Genomic DNA, 21285 nt, shown 5'->3' with positions numbered 1-21285 from the left:
ACGGTGGATTGGAAGAGCAGGAGCACAAGATCAATGTCATCGTCTGTGGCCTCCCAGGTCACCAGACCTTACTCCCTGCGATTTTTATTTGTGGGGGTACATAAAGGACTGTGTTTATGTCCCACCTATGCCCGCTACTCTTCAAGAGGTACGACATCGAATTGTTGCGGCCGTGAATTCGGTAACTAAAGACCAGTTGCGTCGTGTGTGGCAAGAAATGAGATACCGGTTTGATATTTGTCGTGTAACAAATGGTGCTCATATTGAGGTACAGTTTTGATATTTGTTGTGTAACATTTGGTACTCATATTGAGTGAAGGACCGTTGGAATTGTGTTTCTATCATTTGTAGTTTTTGAGAAATAAATGTTTGAAATCTGCTCTTTCTTTTTGAAACGCCCTGTATATAAATTTTGTTAGAACTCATTCCAGCAGCATTTATTGTTTACAATTGTAGAGCACACTCAATATTCTTAAGCCAAAGTTCTTAAAGTATTATCCAGAAACCATTTTAATAGTCAAGGAACATTTTAGTGGTATAATATTCTTGGATACAATATTTCACAAACAGCATGTTTGTAGAGATGCTGAACAGAAAATCTTTTCTTGTGTGTTTCACCACTTTAAATATTTGAAAAACATTCTTGTAGTGAATTTTTTCAACTGTTGACCTGTAAATTTACTACTTTGTTTGTAGTTTGCTTCATGTATTTTTCAGCACTGCTGTACCCATAAATAAACAAACATTACTGACAATATAGCAAGAGATTTAAAAATCATCTCTAAATAATAATAATAATAATAATAATAATAATAATAAATGCTACCTACAGACATAAATACATCAGTTATTAGGCTCACTACTACACCAAAACTTGTCAATAAGCTGAACATATTCTTCATCTATAGTATGGTCTCACTGTTGATGATACATGTACCATGGCCCTTCTGAAAAAGTTCTTTCCCAAAAAAAGGAATGCAAGCATTTCTGATTAATATTCAGTGTCCTCTCGCTGTCTGTAAGGCATGCAACAATATAGATTCAAACAAAATGTGAACAAGAGGTAACAGTCATATAAGGCTGCAGTTGGTAGTGGACAAACTTGTCCTGGTCTTAGAATCCCAGTTGTTGTTTGAAAGCATAAACCCGCACTCTGGAACATTACAATGGCATTTGCTGCCTCACACAATGAATGACCAACTGTTGTCCTATCAATAGCTCACCACGCCACAGATTCTTCTAAATCATGCACTGAAACATAGCACAGACATTACTGGCATCGAAGTGGCACAGGCATTACTGCCATCAAAGTGAACACTGGCACTGAATAGAAACAGCCCTTGAGATTGTAATACTGAACAAAGCCAGACATCTCAGACATGCATCTACTTGACACACGTAGTTGAGCAAAACAATCTTCTCTCCATTTCTGCACAAATACAGGGTGGCGTTATTTCAAACTGCCTCGAAGATTCTTCTTCATTTATCAGGATATTTTAACAGATCTCATAACTGTTTTCTCCAGTTCAGAGGCCACTTAAAAAGTATGACAGCAAAGTCTGAACTTTTCGTGTTTCTCCCGATGGCAGCTACAAGATTGCTACATACATGTAGGATTATTATGAAACAATAGTGACTGTATGGGCGAGTTGATGATGTTTGTTTATTTGTTTCCTAGCTATGAAAATTAACTCTGAATGCCAGCTAAATAATTTATCATCCTTCATATGTGCCTATCTATCACTCAGTGCTTGGTTTATTTGGTGAGTAGTGACCTACCCCTAACCCTAAATTATGGATACTGAGGCTTTATTTGCTCAGTTGTGGAACTAAATCCTCAGGGATTTAACAGCTTGGTGGTGCAATACCAAATGAATAATTCTCAATCATAATCTTATCTTAAGAAGTACTGTCAGAATCTAAAGTAAAAAATAGGAGCCTGTAACATCATTCTCCCTCTCCTCCTATTTTTGACAGATGACACATGGGCACAGGATCATGGGAAAAAGTAGATGCTTGGTTAAAACAAATCTGCTTAGTGATTAATAGGTATATAATTCCAGTACAAATGATAGTAATTACTTAAGAAATGGGACTTTCTGTGCAACAATAAGTCTTATATTTTATTGGGAAAAAATACCACCTCTGCTGTTTTTACTCAAAACATTAACAGCTCATGAAAATATGGTGTCACTTCTGCTATATAACCTAGGTAAATCATTATTCATCTGTTATACTGATGACACAACCTTCCTTACCTAACATTACAGCATTTCAGCTGTGAGTAAGTGAAGCGAGAAATCACTTAACTCTGTAATGAGCTATGCTGCAGTCAATAAACTCCCTTCAAATTCAGATAGAACTTGACAGTTCTCGTAAGTTTGATGAAGAATACCAATACGAAATACATACATGTTTTAGGTATTCCAATTATTTCCAAACATAATTAACCCTAGCCTTAATTTAGCATTATATGCTGGTTCTCCATATAGGTCGTAAACTATTTTGTTTTTAATATTTTCCATTCTAATATGTTCTAATCCTGAATACCACCAAACTCATATCAATGGGCATTTTCAAAATAAAATAAAAATCCCAATAACATAATGCACAGTTCTCATGGTGCGCTGCCATCTTCATAAAGCTCAGAGTGCTAAAAACAAATAATTTGGACATTTATTTCTCTGAGCTCTATGTCAATAACAATATTTTTTTATCTATTACCAAAGAAAAATTCATCAGAACTAAGTAAAATCCTGATATGTCAAGGTACAAACCAGCAAAAACTGGAAACACAAAGGAAGTGAATTATAACTGGTCAATGTCATTTAAATATTGTAAAATAAAACAGTATCTTCAATGATTTCTTTAACTATTATTACGTGCCTCAGATGAAGCCTGTTCAATTGCAAATATACTGGTGTGTAGTCAAACATTTAACCAACTTCTTACCCCTACTCCAACTCACCACAGTACTACCTCGTTTTACCCCTACAATTTTTATTTAGTTACTTTCAAAACTGGTAAGTAGTATGTGTACGACGTTTGATTGAATATGCTCCTTGCATTCCACAAGTACACTAGGGCAAACACATTCATTGACAAAAAACTGCTCCATACGCAAATTTTGAACAAACAACTGGTTATTGACTCATATTTCATAATGTGTAAATGCACTATTCTGCAGTGCTATAACTGAATTAAATAATCTTGAGCTTCCACCCACACCAAGTGGGTCTATATCCACGAGACTGAGTGTTCCTCGGCTTTAGTCAGGTGATAATTTACTGCGGGGTTGTTGCTGCCTTCGCCCTTAAATACACTGAAGAGCCAAAGAAACTGGTACACCTACCTAATATCATGAAGCCCCCCGTAAGCACGCACAAGTGCCGCAACATGATGTGGCGTGGACTTGACTGATGTCTGAAGTAGTGCTGGAGGGAACTGATGCCACTAATCCTGCAGAGCTGTCCATAAACCCACAAGAGCACAAGGAGGTGGAGATCTCTTCTGAACAGCACATTGCAAGGCATCCCAGATATCCTCAATAATGTTCCTGTCTGCAGAGCTTGGTGGCCAGTGGAAGTGTTTAAACTCAGAAGACTGTTCCCGGAACCACTTTGTAGCAATTCTGGACACGTAGGGTGTCGCACTGTCCTGCTGGAATTGCCTAAGTCTGTCAGAGTGCACAATAGACACGAAAGGATGCAGGTGATCAGACAGGATGCTTACGTATGTGCCACACATCGAGAGACACATCTAGACATATCAGTGGTCCCACATCACTCCAACTGCACATGCCTCATTCCTTTACAGAGCCTCCACCAGCTTGAACAGTCCCCTGTTGACATGCAGGGCCCACGGATTCGTGAGGTTGTCTCCATACCCGTACACATCCATCTGTTCGATACAATTTGAAACGAGACTTGTCTGACCGAGCAACACGTTTCCAGTCATTGACAATTCAATGTTGGTGTCGACAGGCCCAGGCGAGGCATAAAGCTTTGTGTCATGCAGTCATCGTGGATACACAACTGGGTCTTCGGCTCTGGAAGTCAGTATCAATGATAATTCGTTGAACGGTTCACACGCTATCACTTATTGATGGCTCACCAATGAAATCTGCCGCTATATGCGGAAGGGATGCACTTCTGTCAAGCTGAATGATCCTCTTCAGTCGTCATCGGTCCTGTTCTTGCAGGATCTTTTTCCGGCCACAATGATGTTGGAGATTTCATGTTTTACCAGATTCCTGATATTCACGGTACACTCGTGAAATGTTCGTACGGGAAAATCTCCACTTCATCACTACCTGAGATGCTGTGTTCCATCACTCGTGGTCTGACTATAACACTACGTTCAAACTCACTCAAATCTTGATAACCTGCCATTGTAGCAACAGTAACTGATCTAACAACTGTGCCAGACACTCATTATCTTATATAGGCGTTGCCAACTGCAGCACCATATTCTGCCTGTAATCATCTATGAGCCATCATTTTTACTGATGGTGTTAAAACTGTTAGCCTTCATAGATGTTCAGCTACTGCCAGCTTCTTAGCTATGGCTACTCTGATGTGTTCCCCACTGCAGCAGCATCCATCTGATCCAGATACACTCTACCATACAAAAAATAAGACAATGACAGGTGTAATTCAATAGATTTACCATCAACATAACTGACAAACATCATAAACACTACAGTCTGCAGCTGAAACAATGTGGTACCTGTCCCCTACGAGATTAAAGCAAGTGCGGGATGGAAAAAAGTGCCTTATATGGTGATGAACTGAGGAGCGTGATGTCACAGCTATACAAGGCACTACGAGGAGCAGGATAGCAACCACGTTGCCCCCTGTTACCACTTGACAATGGCCAAGGAGCACTGGGCCATAGATATATAAACACATGATGCAGTTTGAAGTAAAAAAAGGTTTTATTTGTATTTGATATTGTTCTGGTTTGAAGTTTTTAGCAACTTTACACAGTGGTTATGAGAAAGTAATGTGAAACAGGATTAAAAAAGCAGTAAACAAGAAAACTATGAAAAAATTCCATTACTGGACCTTAAAAATGTATCTGCTCACTGAGAGCATAACAGTTTCGAAGTAATTGTGATACTGCTTATGATCAATTCTACATCAATTTTACACATTCATAAAATGAATTCTAATAGTGTATTTCACAATTACCATTCAGTGTATCTTCTTTCATTACAGTTCTTGAATGGGTGGATCACAACTGTGCAGCACGTGAGGTACTACTCGTGCTAGAGAAATCCCGCAAGCAGATTCAGATTTTAAACCACCGTGGGAAACTGCTACGTGCCATGGACCTTACACATGCTGGAGTTCTCCAAGTGTTTATTATAGCTGATGGCCACCATGTTATGCTGCGTGTCACTAATGATTATGATCTGGTAAGTATTCATTAGTCTTCACTTGAAAATACTGAGGGAACAAGAACAGAAAGAAGAAGAGCCCCATACAAGGGGAGCTCAGAAATTCCTGGCTTTGCACAGTAATAATAGGGCCAGATTGTTGACAGTATATGTTTTTTAAGTACCTCCCTCCTCTCAGACTGAGGTACATATTGCACTGTTGTTGCAGCTTTTTCACATCATTCAAAAATAAACGATAACATGGTTGCCACATGTTTCCCCACGTGAAACTCCCTGATTTCCAGACAAGTTTTAGCATTTTTCCCTGACAAATTTTGATATCTCAGGGGTAAGTTATTGTATAAACTATAGTACATGAAACAATAGTGCAAACATGGAAATATCTAAAAATACTTGCAAGCAGATGGCGTTTCCTGATGTGAGCAAAAACTTTAAGTACTAACATCAACATCTTTTGTAATGAACTGTTTTTAATTGGAGAAAGCAAGCCAAATGGTATGTGTGTGTCATTAAGACAACCAATATTTTGTGATGTTTAAAGCTTTCCCGGCGTACTGATTGTTCCATAAAAACACAGGAGAACTGCCGGATATCAGTAACGTCCTGCCACGGTGGAACAACTGATATTTTATTTCAATAAAACATAGCACACCTGGTGACAAAAATACGTATTTCCCTGGAGTCGCTAGATTTAAAATTCCTTCACTGATTTAAGAAATAACATCCGAAAAAAGTAGGACTCTTGAAAGAAGTGTATAATGTGGGGAAAAATTGTGTAAACCAACACTGTAGGGGACTGCAATTAAAATGTCGGTTCTACTATGTTCGTTATTGTCGGTTATTTCCCACTGTGTTATATCTACTACTTTACAGGTATTGTGTGTTTTTTCCTTCAAGAAATATACGAGTACATAGCATCCATACTTTTTATATGCCACACACAAACAGACCCAGCCAGAGGGCAGGTCAGTGAGACTAGATCCTACATCCAACAGGCAGGGCATGCACATTAGTGGGAATGGAATGGCTTCAGATCGACAGACCTGATCCTTTACAGATACCCACAGAAATGGCCTGCGGTTTTGGCCCATTGTGGAAATCTACTAGTGTGGCCAGCCATTCATGAGCCAGATAGCATGTTGATGAAATGAGACCATGGTGATCAGTCCATGCAACAGATAACTTGTTCAAATACTCTGAAAATCAATAATAATAAGGATAGGTAGCAAATCACAGTAAAGATGATTGCCAAGTCGCAGACAGGAATGCAGAAAAAACAATCACACCCTCAAGACTAAATTTTCAGCCATAGTTTTTGTAGAAAATGAGAGTACACACACATTCACACAATCACTCAGTCACAACTAAAGCACAGATGATTGCTGTTTCTATTGCTGCATCTACAGTCTCTGAGAATCAGATCCAAACAAACTGCTCCTCAAGCCTCCTGCCTCTTGTTGGCAGCTGCTAGGCTAGCAGCAAGAAGTAGTGGCAGCACTGACTGCAAGCCGAGGGGAGTGGTAGGAAGAGGAAAAGCAGTAGTAAAGAGAGTAGGAAAGCAGCAAACACTCAGTTGCACCCAGCCAGCAATGATGCACGACACCTCAGTAAATGAACCATTTCATCTACTGAGACAAAAACGAGGTTTTTGCAGTGCACTTTTTTTTTCCAAATTTCCCTGATGTGTTCGATATTCCCTGATTTCCAGAACCTGTGGTGACCCTGGATGCGATAAATGGCCAAGTGAACTCTCAGCAGCACGTTTAACATCTTCAGTATTTTCACACTGATGACCATTTAAGAGTTTCTTCATGCTAGGAAACAGATAGTCAGGTCAGGTGAATACAATGGTGGTCCACCAGTCCGAAACACAGGACCTTCAGTTTGGCACCAAGAACTTGGGATGTGTGTGAAGGGACACTGTCCTGCAATAAAATAATCCCTCTAGTCAATTTTCAATATGTTTTGTTTTCCTTCACCTAGTCGAGGAGGCTGGTATAATACTCTCCAGTTATTATAAGGTTCTAAGGTACTCCACCAGCACATCATTATCTCTGTTCACAAAACAGGTGTCATAACATTTTGACAAAGTCAGCAACTCCAAGCACAGATCAGGTATTCAATGAAGAACCATTCATATCCTCTACATCTACATTCAAACTCTGCATACCACTATGAAATGCAGAGCAGTCAAATGAGAACCTTAAAAGTGTAATTTAAAATCGACATTTTGCGCCGTTGCTTTGTAAGCTGATAGAACTGTTTCCAGTGATGTAGGGAATGCCCTACAGATAGCAGCATGCTGCAGACGGTTAAAATGTGGCCACAATACCAGTTCAAAGTGGCTGCCCCGTTTGCAATGTGCGTCAAGGAAGAACAATGTTCAATCCAATGTTTTATGAGCAATGCAGGTACAAAATCTATTGAACTCCATCAGTGAATGACGGTCCAGTATGATGATGCATGTCCATCACTGCAGAAAGTGTAGGAGTGGAGCAGAAAGTTCGAAAATGGAGTGACTTCTGAGACAGACAATCAGTGCCACGGTCAGGCCCTCCGTATTGTGACACCAGAGTGTACTGGAGCAATTGAAGCCACTGTGAAGTAAAATCACCATGTGATGATGGATGAAATAGCAGCAAATCTGAACATTAGTCATGGCTCAGCACATTACATCATTCTTTAAGTGCTTAAGCTTCACAAAGCATCTGCAAGATGGGTGCAATGGCAGCTCACTTCCAAACTCCAAGAGCAACATGTTCCGCCATCTGTGAAGAACTTATGCAGCACCTTGAAGCAGAAGGTGATGGCTTCTTCACAAGAATTGTTACTGAAGACAAACCTGGGTACTGACACCAACCTGAGACAAAGAGGGCATGCAAGGAATAGTGCCATTCCTCATAATCAAAACCCAGGAAGCTCCTGATGCTGCCTTCTGTAGGTTTTGTTGGCCCTCTTTTGAGGTGAACATGGCATTGCCTCGGAACACTACACGACTAGGGGAGAACACTGCCAGCAGTGCGTCATTTTCCAGTACATTAAAAATCAGCTTCGGCCTGCAATAACAGCAAAGCAACATGGACTTATCACTAAGGTTCCATTTTACAACATGACAATGTTCGGCCTCATACTGCCCATGCAACATTTACAGCCAGCGATGACCTTCACTTTGATACTCTTCTACATCTACCATACTCACCAGACCTAGCACTGAGTGATTACATGTCTGGACCACTCAAAGAGGTGACAGGAGGAAAGCAGGCAGTTCACGAGTGGCTGCACACACGGCCAAAAGGACAGAGTGCTTCTTTCGCACCATCTCCCTCAAAAGGGGGGAGGAGTGTAGTACATGAAGCTCTGGTTGCCTGCATGTACACACACACACACACACACACACACACACACACACACACACACACACACACAGCTGTTTCCTGTCAAGGAGCTGCCATAGCATCTGGGGGTGCATGCCATGCTGATGCTTGGTGTGCAGGTCTCGGTAAACAGCATTACACTCATAGGCACCTATTCACATCCACGTAATCACGCGTCCGCATGATGCCACACCTGTATTCCTCCACCTAAAGGTACTTAGGTCACTGCTCAGCCCCTCCATGATCAGTTCAGCTCTGGGCTCTAGACCACTTGTGAGTTGCCCTCAGGCCTACACTTTGGACCACAATGCCTGCTGGTGCCAACATCCATCCAACTTGGTGCCCAGTCTAAGAGCCGCTCCGGAAGGTATCGCTTCCTCAGCTCATTGCCAGTACCGATGATCATGGACTTCGTCATAACAGCCATCGCTATCCGTAATTATAGAACCGTGATACTCATGTGGACCTTCATCCTCTAATAAAGAAACCATAGTTATTGTAATCAATGCTTATCAAGCACATCTTTGGTACACCACTCAGCCATGGGTTACCACAAGAAACAGCTCTACATATATAAGGACATACACAACAGTAACACAGTACTGCTTACAAGTTATCATTTATGAGTGCAGTCATATCACCAATGTGAGCAATGATGAACTTGATAATGCATTATACTGCAGAAGATAATGGTTCCAAAGTTGAGGATAGGCTTTCTTTCCAAACACAGGGATGGGAAACCTACCGAATTTTCATTAGGACTATTTGCAAGCTTTCTTAAGTGGGTGAGAGGCAAAGGAGACAGTTGGGAAAGATGTGACTGGGGATACTGTATATTTAATATTTAGCAGTTCCAGTACTTGACATGCTGACTGAGTATTGGGGAAAAAATATACTATTCAGCTTATAAGTGAGAACTGGCTGAAAGATGGTAACCCACAAAAGTGCCTTCATATAATGCCAGATGTCACACCAGACAATATCTCAAAAGTAAGAAAAAGCAGAAAAGAAGGACTCTCATCAAGTAATGGAAAGCATAGTGCACCAGAGGAAAAAATTTACTTATGTAAGGACTAATCACAGTACTAGAGCACCTCTATATTAGCAAGAAATAAGAATTCCATGAATAACTGTCCACTTGTCAAAGAGACCTTGCTGATATAGATTTAAAATTACACATGAAATTCGGAAAACAGGTCTTAGCGCAAATTTTCTTGTGTTACTTTAAATGAAAGACACTTCTGCCATCCACATTCTACATGAAATCATAAAACAGACCTACAACATCTGTGAGGTACTATTGTCATAGGAGTGATCAAATTCACAGATTATTAGAAACTGTCATTTTTGCCATTGTCCATTGCGCCTCAGCTGCTTCAAAATTCGTGGTCCATCTTTGCAACTAAATAAAAGAAAGTTTGTTTCTTTGTCACACATCTCATTTATTTATGAAGCATGTTCTGTGGCCTGTAATATATGTTTCTTTTTATACATATAATAAATGCTGGTTACAATATGTTACACTGTTACATTATCCCATGTTTTTCAGATTAGAAACAACTTTTATACCACAAATTTCAGGAGGATACATTGTCGTTGGTGTTACTTATGATTTCTGATGTATGGTCATGGAGATGTATCCATTTGGTCACCATACTCCAACTGGCAGATTTATTACAACACACCACTTGCACTTTTCATTGTGTGATCAACATGTGTGTGTTTACAATGTGTAGTGTTGCCAACTGTCACTGTGTGTATTTTTTCGACTATTGTTTGTGTGGTGTGTGCGGTTTGATTTTTTTCATTTCTTTTGTGTTTCTGTATGTGTATTTCGTGTATGAATGTGTCTTCCTTGTGAGAGAGGTTTTTTTTTTATGCATTATTCTTTATGTGTGTGTGTGTGTGTGTGTGTGTGTGTGTGTGTGTGTGTGGAGAGAGAGAGAGAGAGAGAGAGAGATATGGGGGGAAGAGAGGGTAGAGCAAGATCCATTAATTATTTATTCTGGTTATATTTCAGATTTCTGTTAATTACTGTTTTAGTGGCTAACATGATCAGAGAGTTATTCGAGTTATTCCTCATATTGGTCATTAATTACTTTCCTTTTCACTGCACGCATTCTTTGTAAATGAAAGTTTTCATGTATTCTTTGTAAATGAAAGTTTTCCTGTGATGTCTGGAGCTTTTTGTTGTGATAGTTCACTCTGATAATTTTCGTGTCTTGCTCCATGTTGAATGATTCATGTCCATGTTTTATCAGATGTTCAGCACAAAAGTTGAGTGGACATATTCATACCTGAAGCTTCTTATATGTTCTTTATACCTAGTTTTGAAATTCCTGCCTGTCATCCCCAGATACATTGATTCAAAGTCTTGGAATTCTAACTGGTACACACTTGCTCGTTGGTACTTACCTGGTTGTTGTTAGTGTGATTGGAGTGTGCTTCTTGTTCTGCAAACATCTTTAGTATATTTACTATCGTAAGTGTTGATTTGTGTCTCAACGTTAAAGTGTTAAACACGTCATGAGTGTTACTGTTTGCTGTTTCCATGTGTTGTAGTGTCTGTGGGGTTCTTTAGTGCTTGTGTTCTCTGCTTGTTTTCATTTTTCTTTAGTTGTCTTGATTTTTTGGTTGGGCCTTTGTACTATATGCGTGTCATAACCATTGTTTGCGGCTACGAGTTGTATTGTTTATAATTCTTTTTCATAGTTTTCTTTGCTGAATGGGATATTATTTAGTCTTTGTAACAAGTGTCATGGGCGCAAATTTTTTATTTTGTGGGTGGTTGGATGAAGCATGTATAATTGTATCTGTGGCTGTAGGTTTTCTGAAGATGTCAAATGTGTCCTTGATGCTGTCTCTCTTTATTGTTATATTCAAGAAATATTTTATTTTTTTTGCCACGGAGAATTGAATTTTCTTATGTATACTAGTCATGACTGTATAAGTTTACCCATTTTCTCTGTTGGTTCACCTAACATACAGATTATATCATCCAAACATGTGTACCAGTAAACAATTTTGTGTATTTTCTTTGTGAAGACTCTATTGAAGATTGTGTTTTCTATGTGGTTTATGAGTATGTCTGATGTTATGGATCCCACTGGAAGCCCATCTTTCAGTAAGTACAATTCCTTTTCAAATTGGAAGTAATTCTGAAATGTGATTGCTTTAAGGGTTTCAGTTATTTCATTAATATTGTCTGCAGGCAGTTTTTTGTATATCAATAAGTTTTCTTCAATTAGTTTTATAGTGTGCAGTGGGTATTGAGGTTTCTCTATGTTGAAAGAATCATTTCAAAATATTGCTTTATTATTTTATTCATGTGTTTTGCCACATGGTATGATGGTGCATTCATGAAATTAATAACAGGCCTCAAAGGAATAAGAGGTTTGTGCACATTGTCTTGGCTTCTGAGTACTGGTGAAAAATATCAAACCACACAGACAAAAGACGAACATAAAAACACACAGCAACTATAAAAACACACAGCAACTGTTGACAGCACACACACACGTCGATTACACAGTGAAAAGTGCAAGTTATGTGTTGTAATAAATGTGGGTGAAAAAATGCTGGATATCAGCCAGCTGGAGTACGAGGACCGAACGAACACATCTCCAGGACTGTACATATCAACTAACAACCTCATGAAATCTGTGATACAAAAGGTGTTTACACTCTGAAAAACAAGGGAAAACCAAGAGAAAATGTAACATAGTAACATATTGTAACCACTATCTATTATATGTATAAAAAGAAACATGTATTACAGGCCACTGAAGACGCTTCATAAACAAAAGAAGTGAAACACGTATTGCAAAAAACAAACTGCCTTTCATTTAGCTGTGAAGATGGAACCTACCTCCATCAATATTAGACATTATTTTACATGAACTGATGAATAAGTGTTGATGAATTTATTAGTAGTAGCATCATGAATATTTCTTAAGGACAGTTTAAAAAGGAAAAAGCATAGATATATCATTTCTCAACTGAAATAATGTCATCTGATCATATAACAGTGTTGATAATAAATGACCTTCCCCTACCTGTTGTAATATGTTTGATTAAGCATACATTTGCACAGTGCTATCTAATTAAAGTAGTATAAGTAGTTGCAGACTATTGTCTGTAGTACAGTGCAAGCCTTATCTGGCAGGCTGGCAATACACTTCTGCTAAATCAGTGTCAGCCACTGGTATTCTATGCTTGTCATCTGTGTATTAGTCTGTAAGATGCTTGTACTCATGTGGTATCTTGTGAACGGATAAGAAAAGACTTTTGTGTGCATTCAATAAAAACCTACCTAATTCTGAGCACTGATGAAGCAGTAAAAAAATTCAGCAACTAAACTAAAGGTGATATTCACTATCGGCAACTGCTTTACACTTTGATGTAGCACTAAAACAGCCACATGCCTTTCAAAAAAGAAAAAGCAACTACAACAACACCCTCATATGACACGTGATCCAGCGAATTATTTCCTTACACAGAGCAACTATTATGACAATATTAAAATGTAGCTGAAAGAGTTTGATTGAAACAGTATGTCTAAATATGTACTGCAATAAGTTTCTCATTAAATTACAGTAGCAAAAAACAAACAAAGTCTCTATCACATTAGAAAGCATCCCAACCAAAGGAAACATCAGTTGCTATATTTCCTGTAGACTGTCATGAGGTTTTTTTTTTTTTTTTTTTTTTATAGGTCATAAAATTTGAAGCAAATTTGATGCGTACAAACTTCCTTCGGAATCTGGAGGAGTTTCTGAAAGAATTGAACATAAGGCAAGAGAACTTCACAACTCCACTTCAGCCTGCTCTTCGGCAAGCTATCACTCGAAAGGCACGCCAAATGAGGCTTGAGAAGTTTTTCAGGGTTGTCTTCTCACAGGTAAAGATACATTACAGCATAAAGAACATTTAATATGTATAGATAGTGTGATTTATAACACTATCCTTTACACTGCTCTGTTAGCAAATAAGCATAAGACTTCATAATAAAGTTCATTTCTAACGTAGTCCCTTGCACAAGTAAAAATTTTTTTAAGTTTTATTTTAACAGAATCTCTCGTACTATGCATGCCACTGTTTTATGTGCCATAATCATTGGTTCATAATGAAGTAATTCGGCCAGCAGCAAGGTTCCTATCCACTCTTTTCTCACTGGAAACTACATTTCATTTAACTTAAATGCAGTTATTATAACTCAGTTGCAATCATTGTCTACTTACTTGCATTTACCTAATTTGCTTGTGATTAATGTTCTAAGACATACCATTCTACATGAAAGTTCAGAACCTTCGAATGTTTTTTCCACAGCCATGCAGACTTCTGCTGCTGTATTCATGTCCCTTTTAAGGGAATAATTTGTCTCGTACAGTATGAGTATAATACAGGAATGTGCTTTTCTACCTCTTTTCTTTCAAGACTTTTTCATTTTAATGGATCTGAAGGAGAACTTTAACATCCGACAGTTCAGCATGGACTAAATGCACCTTCATGACAAATTTTTGTGTCAAATAATTTTTGCTCCCGATCAACTTTTCAACTATTAGAAGTACAGATGAGGCTGTACCACTCTTTTTTGGTAAAAATGTAAACTCTACCTACAGGTCCTGGCAGGCCCCAACTGTATAAAATAACCAGCAATCTGCCACAATCAATTGATTAATGATCAATTTAACAGGGGAAAATACATGTGACTAGTTACAAACTGAATTTAAATTTCTGTGCACAACTTGTATTTTAACATTTATACACAGTTGCTTTCACACCTAGTCGTGGGTGCATAACCATTTACTGAGCAGTTTTAGTATTAATGTGAGAACTTTGTAAAAGAACATTTTATTAAATGAAAAATCAAGATGAGCACCAAAATGACTACACATATGCGAACATGCAACACCCAGAGTATCAGTAAGAACAAGGAGTAAACAGAAAACTGTTAATATTAATTTACATATCCCAACAAGGCGTGTGTAACATATCAAAATAAAACCCCTGATCAATAAAGATGGTGGATGATTTACGTAGGAAAACAGGTTATTGTCCTTTAAAATATTTGCTGCCTAAGGTCAAGCACTGCTAACAATGTATGTAGAGGTCTTGTGTATTTTGGGCAAGACAGCTGGTGGAATTTGGTTGAATTTAGTGTTCACAATACATTAAATGTCAGCAATGCCAAAATATCATTGTCCTCTCAAGTGCTTCTTCAATAGAGAGAGGAAAGGAAACAACTGGCAGGGACACATCCTGGTGGGTAAGAGGTTTGGTGGGGCAAAACATCGCCTTAAATGCCAGGACAACTGGAGGATTATGGGCATAAGAGACCATACATTATCAGACACATACACATACATCAGCATGCATAAACATTGACGAATACTACACTGACTAATACTTCATTTGTGATACATCGGGGATTCTATGTCTGGTTATCTTGAGGAGGCAATCCCGATGTCCACATAGGTACTTGTATTTAATGTTGTGCCTTCTTACAGGTATGCTTTACGAATGCTACCTGCCAACAATTGAGCTGCCCATAAGTGACCTTAGATAAAGGTTGGTTTAAAAGAGGTGGGGAAGGGACCAAACTACAAGGTCATCGGTCCATTGTTCCTAATAAAACAATGCCACAAGTGTGAGGATAAAATGGACGAGACATATAACACAACACAGAAAGAAAGAAAAAACCACAAGAACGAAGGAAAGGCAACGAACACTAAAAGGAACAAAAGAGGACAAGAAAACAACAGAGATGCTAGAAACAGAAGAGAGTAAAACAAGAAAGCAGATTACAGTGTCTGGCCGACCACGAGAATAAAAAGGAGAAGCCACCCACTCTGCAATACATTAAAACTTCCACCCTAAAAACACTAGGGTGGAGGACACAGAGGGACAAAGGATATGCGCTAAAACCTACACAGAACTATAAAACCCACTCTCATGGATAAAACTTAAAACTAAAGCTGCTGCTGAGGCATCGTCGCCCAACACCGAAGGTAGGGAGCTGGGAAAGCTAAAAGTCTGCCGAAGAGCAGCTAAAAGAGGGCAATTCAGCAAGAGGTGGACGATTGTCAGTTGGGAGTCACAGCAACCCAGAGGTGGGTCCTTGCGACAGAGTAGGTAGCCATGTATGGCCAAAGCGGAGTCGGCAGTGAACAACTGACTCCCGGAGAGAGGACCACATGGAAGACTTCCACACATTCGTCGTTTCCTTAATTATACGCAGCTTTTTGTGTGTACTGTTGCGCCATTCCGTCTCCTAAAGCCTGAAAACCCTGCAGCATAAGACAGAACACAGGTCAGCTTCAGGGATGCCTGTCTCCAGAAGCGGTTTGGCCAGCTTGATGGCAAGTTCATTGCCTGGTATTCTGATGAGTCCAGGAGTCCACACAAACACCACTGAACGATGGGACCGTTCCAGGGCTTAGATGGACTCCTGGACAGACGCTAGCAGAGGATGGCAAGGGTAGCACTGGCCGATAGCTTGTAGGCTTCTTAATGAGTCAGTAAACAGCAGAAATGATGTGCCAGGGCATGAGCGGATGTACTCAAGAGCATGAGGTACGGCCGCCAGCTCCGTGAAAACACTCCAGCCATCTGGCAAGGAATGCTGTTCAATATGTCCTCCACGAACATAGGCAAAGTCTACGTGACCATCTCCCATCGAGCCATCAGCGTAAACCACTTCAGAGCACTGGAACACGTTAAGAATCGAGAGGAAGTGACATGGAGCCAGTGGGCCACGTGACTCCAGGAACCAACCCAATCACCAACATACCATATGTTCCAGCAGCTTACAAAGAATGTTGGTGAGGCTGATGGCCCAATAACTACCCACATCAAACGGATTTTTACCAGGTTTGAGCAATGGAAAGATGGTGCCCTCCCTCCGATGAGGAGATGTCGCTTGTAGTCAGATAAGATATGTTTAATCATCTGGCTGGGGATCCAATCAGGCACAGGAGCTGTGTCAGGGCAATGTGCAAGGCCACTGAGGAGCTCCCACTCTGTGAATGGGGCATTATAGGATTCACTATGGCGTGTAGTGAATGAGTGGATGTTCCCTTCCAGTCACCGTATGAGAGTCCGAGAAGCTAGGGAGGGGGGAGGGGGGTGTAATTCTCCGATGCAGAAGCTCGAGCAAAGTGCTCGGCAATCGTGTTTGCGTCAGTAGATAACATGCCATTTATGGTAACGCCAGGAACACCTGTTGGGATCTAGCACCCGAAAAGATGTTTGATCTTTTCCCAGGCTTGGAAAGGCGGCGTATGGCACCGAATGGTTGACATGTATCTCTCCCAACACTCCTGCTTCCGTCGTTTGATAAGTTGGCGAATGCGGGCACTGAGCCATTTAAAGGCTATGAGGTGCTCCAGGAAAGAGTGCCACTTATGCTGCTGTAGAGCTCGCCGATGCTCATTAATAGCTTCAGCAACTTCCGGCGGCCACCAAGGGACTGCCTTATGCCTCGGGCACCCTAAAGAGCGAGGGATCGAGTTTTCTGCCACAGAAACAATTGTGCTGGTCACCTGCTCAACCATCACATCGATGTTCCCGATAGGGGACCATCACATAAGGCCGAAACGTGTAAGATCGTTTTTAGTAGCCTCTTACGACAGGCGGGAATACTTCGGGCCTATTCTAACCCCCCCGGACCCACAGGGGGAGATCTTAGGTAAAGAAGGGTGATTTTTAATTTTTATCAATGTTGTCACTGGCAACAATAACACAGGATGTCCTAGATACTGCACATCTTTTACACTTTCTTTTAGCATATTTATTGATTGTTGGTTGTATTTATCCTGTGACCATTCATTGTTTACGCTTCTTTCACTGCATCCATCCTCGGCATTATCAACAAGTCATTCCAAGTGAAAAGTTCATTTTTGTGTGATATGTGTTAAATATTCACAAACAATTAATTGTGCTTCTCTGTCAGAAAGTGGTGGATAAATATAATTCCTCGTGAAACTTCCTGGCAGATTAAAACTGTGTGCCCGACCGAGACTCGAACTCGGGACCTTTGCCTTTCGCGGGCAAGTGCTCTACCAACTGAGCTACCGAAGCACGACTCATGCCCGGTACTCACAGCTTTACTTCTGCCAGTATCTCGTCTCCTACAACAAAGATATTTTTCACTTTATGATATCTAAATATCAGTTTACTGAAAGAGAAACAGTTATGGGACTAAGGTAAGATAAAAACGGTATGTAAGGACTACATTTAACTAGATTTATGCTTTCTTCCTCTAGGCTTTCAACATTTCCCGATCTTTGGCTGTAAAAGAGCCACTCAGTGCTGGAGCCGCAAAGGAAGTAATTTATACAGAATTAACAATAAATGAGTTTGCTGAAGCACTGAGTATGAGGGCTGACTCAGAATTTGTAAGAAAGGTATGTATCTGAAAAAATTAATTTGTGTGAAATGCTTCTGCTGCAGTGCGTTAAAGTTTCCTGGACAATATGAACAAGACGTTACAATGACATGTAAGTACACCTACTGCAAAACATTAATGATTTTTATACAAAGGTTCACAGTGTCCATTTACAGATTAGTACATACAGTAATGTTCTGCAGAGCAATAGCAAGTAAGTGTGTCAGTCTTTTACACTATTTCTGGTGTTTCTAAAATTCAATAACAAGTGTCAGGAGAGTGATGATTCTGAGGATCAAAGAAAGAAATATTGTTCTTACTACTGTGTGTCCAACAACTTGCTGGGAGAGGGATTCAGGCATTTTACAAACTGTGGTACCACAACCTACACCAAAGTAGTTGTCTACTATTCAGAGAATATAGTACATATATTGTAATATAGTTTAAAAACAAGTCAACAAAGAGTACTGGCAGGAGGGTGAGGGGTGTAAAAAGAAAGAAAAAAGAACCTTTTGACACTTTCTATGATCTTGCCACGTCCTTCGATTGTGCATATCATGTATAACTCTACGAGGGAAATTAAAAGTTTATAGTAGACATATTCCCTTCTACATGGATGGAGTTATATCTTAACACCAGCAAACAGAAGTTCACATTTACAAATGATATCACAGGAACAACAATATCCGAGGAATAATATTGAATTCAGAGTTGAGAAACCTTAAATGTGGTGAAGTGCAAGATTTGGTGCTTGGCCCACTCCTATTCTTGACGGACATAAATGATTTATCAGGGATACTGGAGGGCTCTCGGCTTTGTTCTTCTTTAACTCTAACTCAGCATTTCTTTTTATTACGCCCAATTCACTTTTTAGTATTTAAGAATGGACTCCATTTGATACATGAAGTTGATTATAAGCCGCAGTCTAACATCAGGTTTTTAAGAAAGTAATTAAATATGATTTACTTCATTTAGCATGTTGTTTATAATTAAACATTCCAAGTGATTCTTGTTTATTGAGTCCTATCTCTCACTGAAATGCCGAAACACCTTAGATATTATTACGTGGTGGAGGAATTTCTTGTTAGGAAACATTCTTTAAATTTTTGTTGCTTATATCGTAAATACATAATCCAGTCACTTGAGGTGACCACCACCTATGTTTAATGTCAACCTGCAATCTCCACTCACTGACAGCCGGTGGCAGCACCAACAGTGGAAGGTATGCAGGGAACAGTGCAGTCGTCATCGTATCGAGGTAACAGAGCGATTTATCTGACATCCAAAAGGGCATGACCATTGGCTTTTGAGCCATGTCTGGAAGCATTTCCTAAACCGCCAAGTCTACAAACAATTTCAATGCCACCATGTTTAAAGCACACTGTGCATGGCAAAATGACTCTATCCAAAACTGGCACCAAGGTAACTACGATGCACCACAGGCCCTAGGTGACAGGGCTGAAAAGACAGCTGCAGAGATGTGTATGGCCGAATAGATGTTCCGCTGTCGAGCAACTGACCACCAAGATGAACCAAGGGGACTATCAACAGTGCGTCCTCAATGACCATTCAGCGAATGTTGCCGCGTACGTGCCTCCATCTAGTTCATGCGCACCCATGCGGACAGCTCTTCCATCAGTGAGGAAGGCTGGAATTTGCATGCCCATACTGCAAATGGACGTCCACTGAGTCGCGACAGGTGGACTTTTCAGGTGAACATTATTTTATTCTCCATCGAGCAGATAGCTATCGTTGTGAAACGTCTGCAAGCAAACAAAGATGGAAAGTTATACTCTAGGGAATGTTTTCTTGGCATTCCCTTTGTGATCTCATCATCCTGGAAGGCACAATCGATCAACACAAGTATGCAGCTAACCGTTGGGGGCATGTCCATTCCTACTTGGAGTTTGTGTTTCCTCAGCACGATGGCATCTCCCAGAAGAACAAAGCAACATGTCATACAGCTCGCAGTGTACATGTGTGGTCTGAAGCAGACCGGGATGAGTTTTCTGTACTCCATGACTGGACAGTGTATGTTAATGATCAACTGCTTCAGAAATTATGAACTCATAAAAGCAAAACATTATATTAATATCAGTGACTTAGGCACGTTACAAAGTGACAGAAATGCTATCCCTATACTGCATCATCATATGGGGTTACATTTGTATACAGAAATGCTCCCAAGATTGGCAAAGAATTCTTGTGTCAGGCTGTCAAATTCCTCCACCAACGTGGTTGACAACTGCTGGACAGTCGTTAGTGTGCGTGGGCATGCTGCAACCTCTCACCAAAGCATCCCACACACGCTCGAGGAGGTTTAAGTTGGGCAGAACAGGTATGCCAGTCCATTAACCGAATACCCTCTCATTCCAAGAGCTGCTCCACCTGCACAGTTCCATGCAGTCATGCTGTAAAAATGAAGTCGTGGCGAAATGCACCCTTGAAGAGACACACATGGGGAACGAGTACAGTGTCATATTAATGCTGACCAGTGGGTGTACTGTGTTCAGAGATTTAGAGTTCAGTATGCCCATGCATATCATGCCTCCCCACATTGTAACACCTGGACCGCCAAAACAACCATGTTAGACAACATTCCTAGGCACATTATGTGTTTCCAACTCTCGCCATGTGAGGGAACATAATGTAGCCAGGAACATTGTTGAGCATGATTGTTTTGATGGTCCAGACGTTATGGTGTGGGGAGACATAATGATGCATGTACGTACTGACTTCCAAATCTTCAACATAATATTCTCACTGACTGCTTCCCCATGTGTATCGTTTCAGGAATGCAGTCGGCCACCTTCATTCTTATACATGACAATGCATGATGTAAAACTAATCAAGGGAAGGAGCTCTTGGAGCGAGTGGATATTTGGTGAAAGGACTGTCCTGCACATTCTCCTGACTTCAACTCCATTGAACATATATGGGATGCACTGAGAAGACATATTGTTATCATGTCCACATGCACAAAACACCATCCAGAAGCTGTCAACCATGCTGGTGGGAGAGTGGAATGCCCTACCACTTAAACACTTAACCAACCATGTAGCCAGCATGGGAGCACTTTACAGAGCATGCATTGCCGTCCTTGGTGATCACACAACCTATTA

The 21285-nt window shown here is 40.1% G+C and overlaps 2 protein-coding genes across 4 annotated transcripts in view; one reads left to right on the top strand and one right to left on the bottom strand.

The window, feature by feature from the left end:
* LOC124805029 (GPI mannosyltransferase 2) overlaps positions 1–21285 on the bottom strand; it is a 256187-nt gene that overhangs the window by 116077 nt on the left and 118825 nt on the right. The window lies entirely within an intron of this gene.
* The window catches only part of LOC124805028 (dual oxidase 2-like), a 250335-nt gene that overhangs the window by 114070 nt on the left and 114980 nt on the right, over positions 1–21285 (top strand). For both annotated transcript variants that reach the window (XM_047265439.1, XM_047265440.1), the window contains exons 16-18: positions 5220–5419; positions 13490–13675; positions 18042–18182. In XM_047265439.1, the coding sequence (XP_047121395.1) occupies positions 5220–5419; positions 13490–13675; positions 18042–18182 (527 nt within the window). The remainder of the gene's footprint in view (positions 1–5219; positions 5420–13489; positions 13676–18041; positions 18183–21285) is intronic.

The sequence above is a fragment of the Schistocerca piceifrons genome, chromosome 7 (assembly GCF_021461385.2).
Source record: "Schistocerca piceifrons isolate TAMUIC-IGC-003096 chromosome 7, iqSchPice1.1, whole genome shotgun sequence".
In the NCBI taxonomy this organism is placed as follows: domain Eukaryota; kingdom Metazoa; phylum Arthropoda; class Insecta; order Orthoptera; family Acrididae; genus Schistocerca; species Schistocerca piceifrons.
This window is presented reverse-complemented; position numbering and strand designations above follow the sequence as displayed.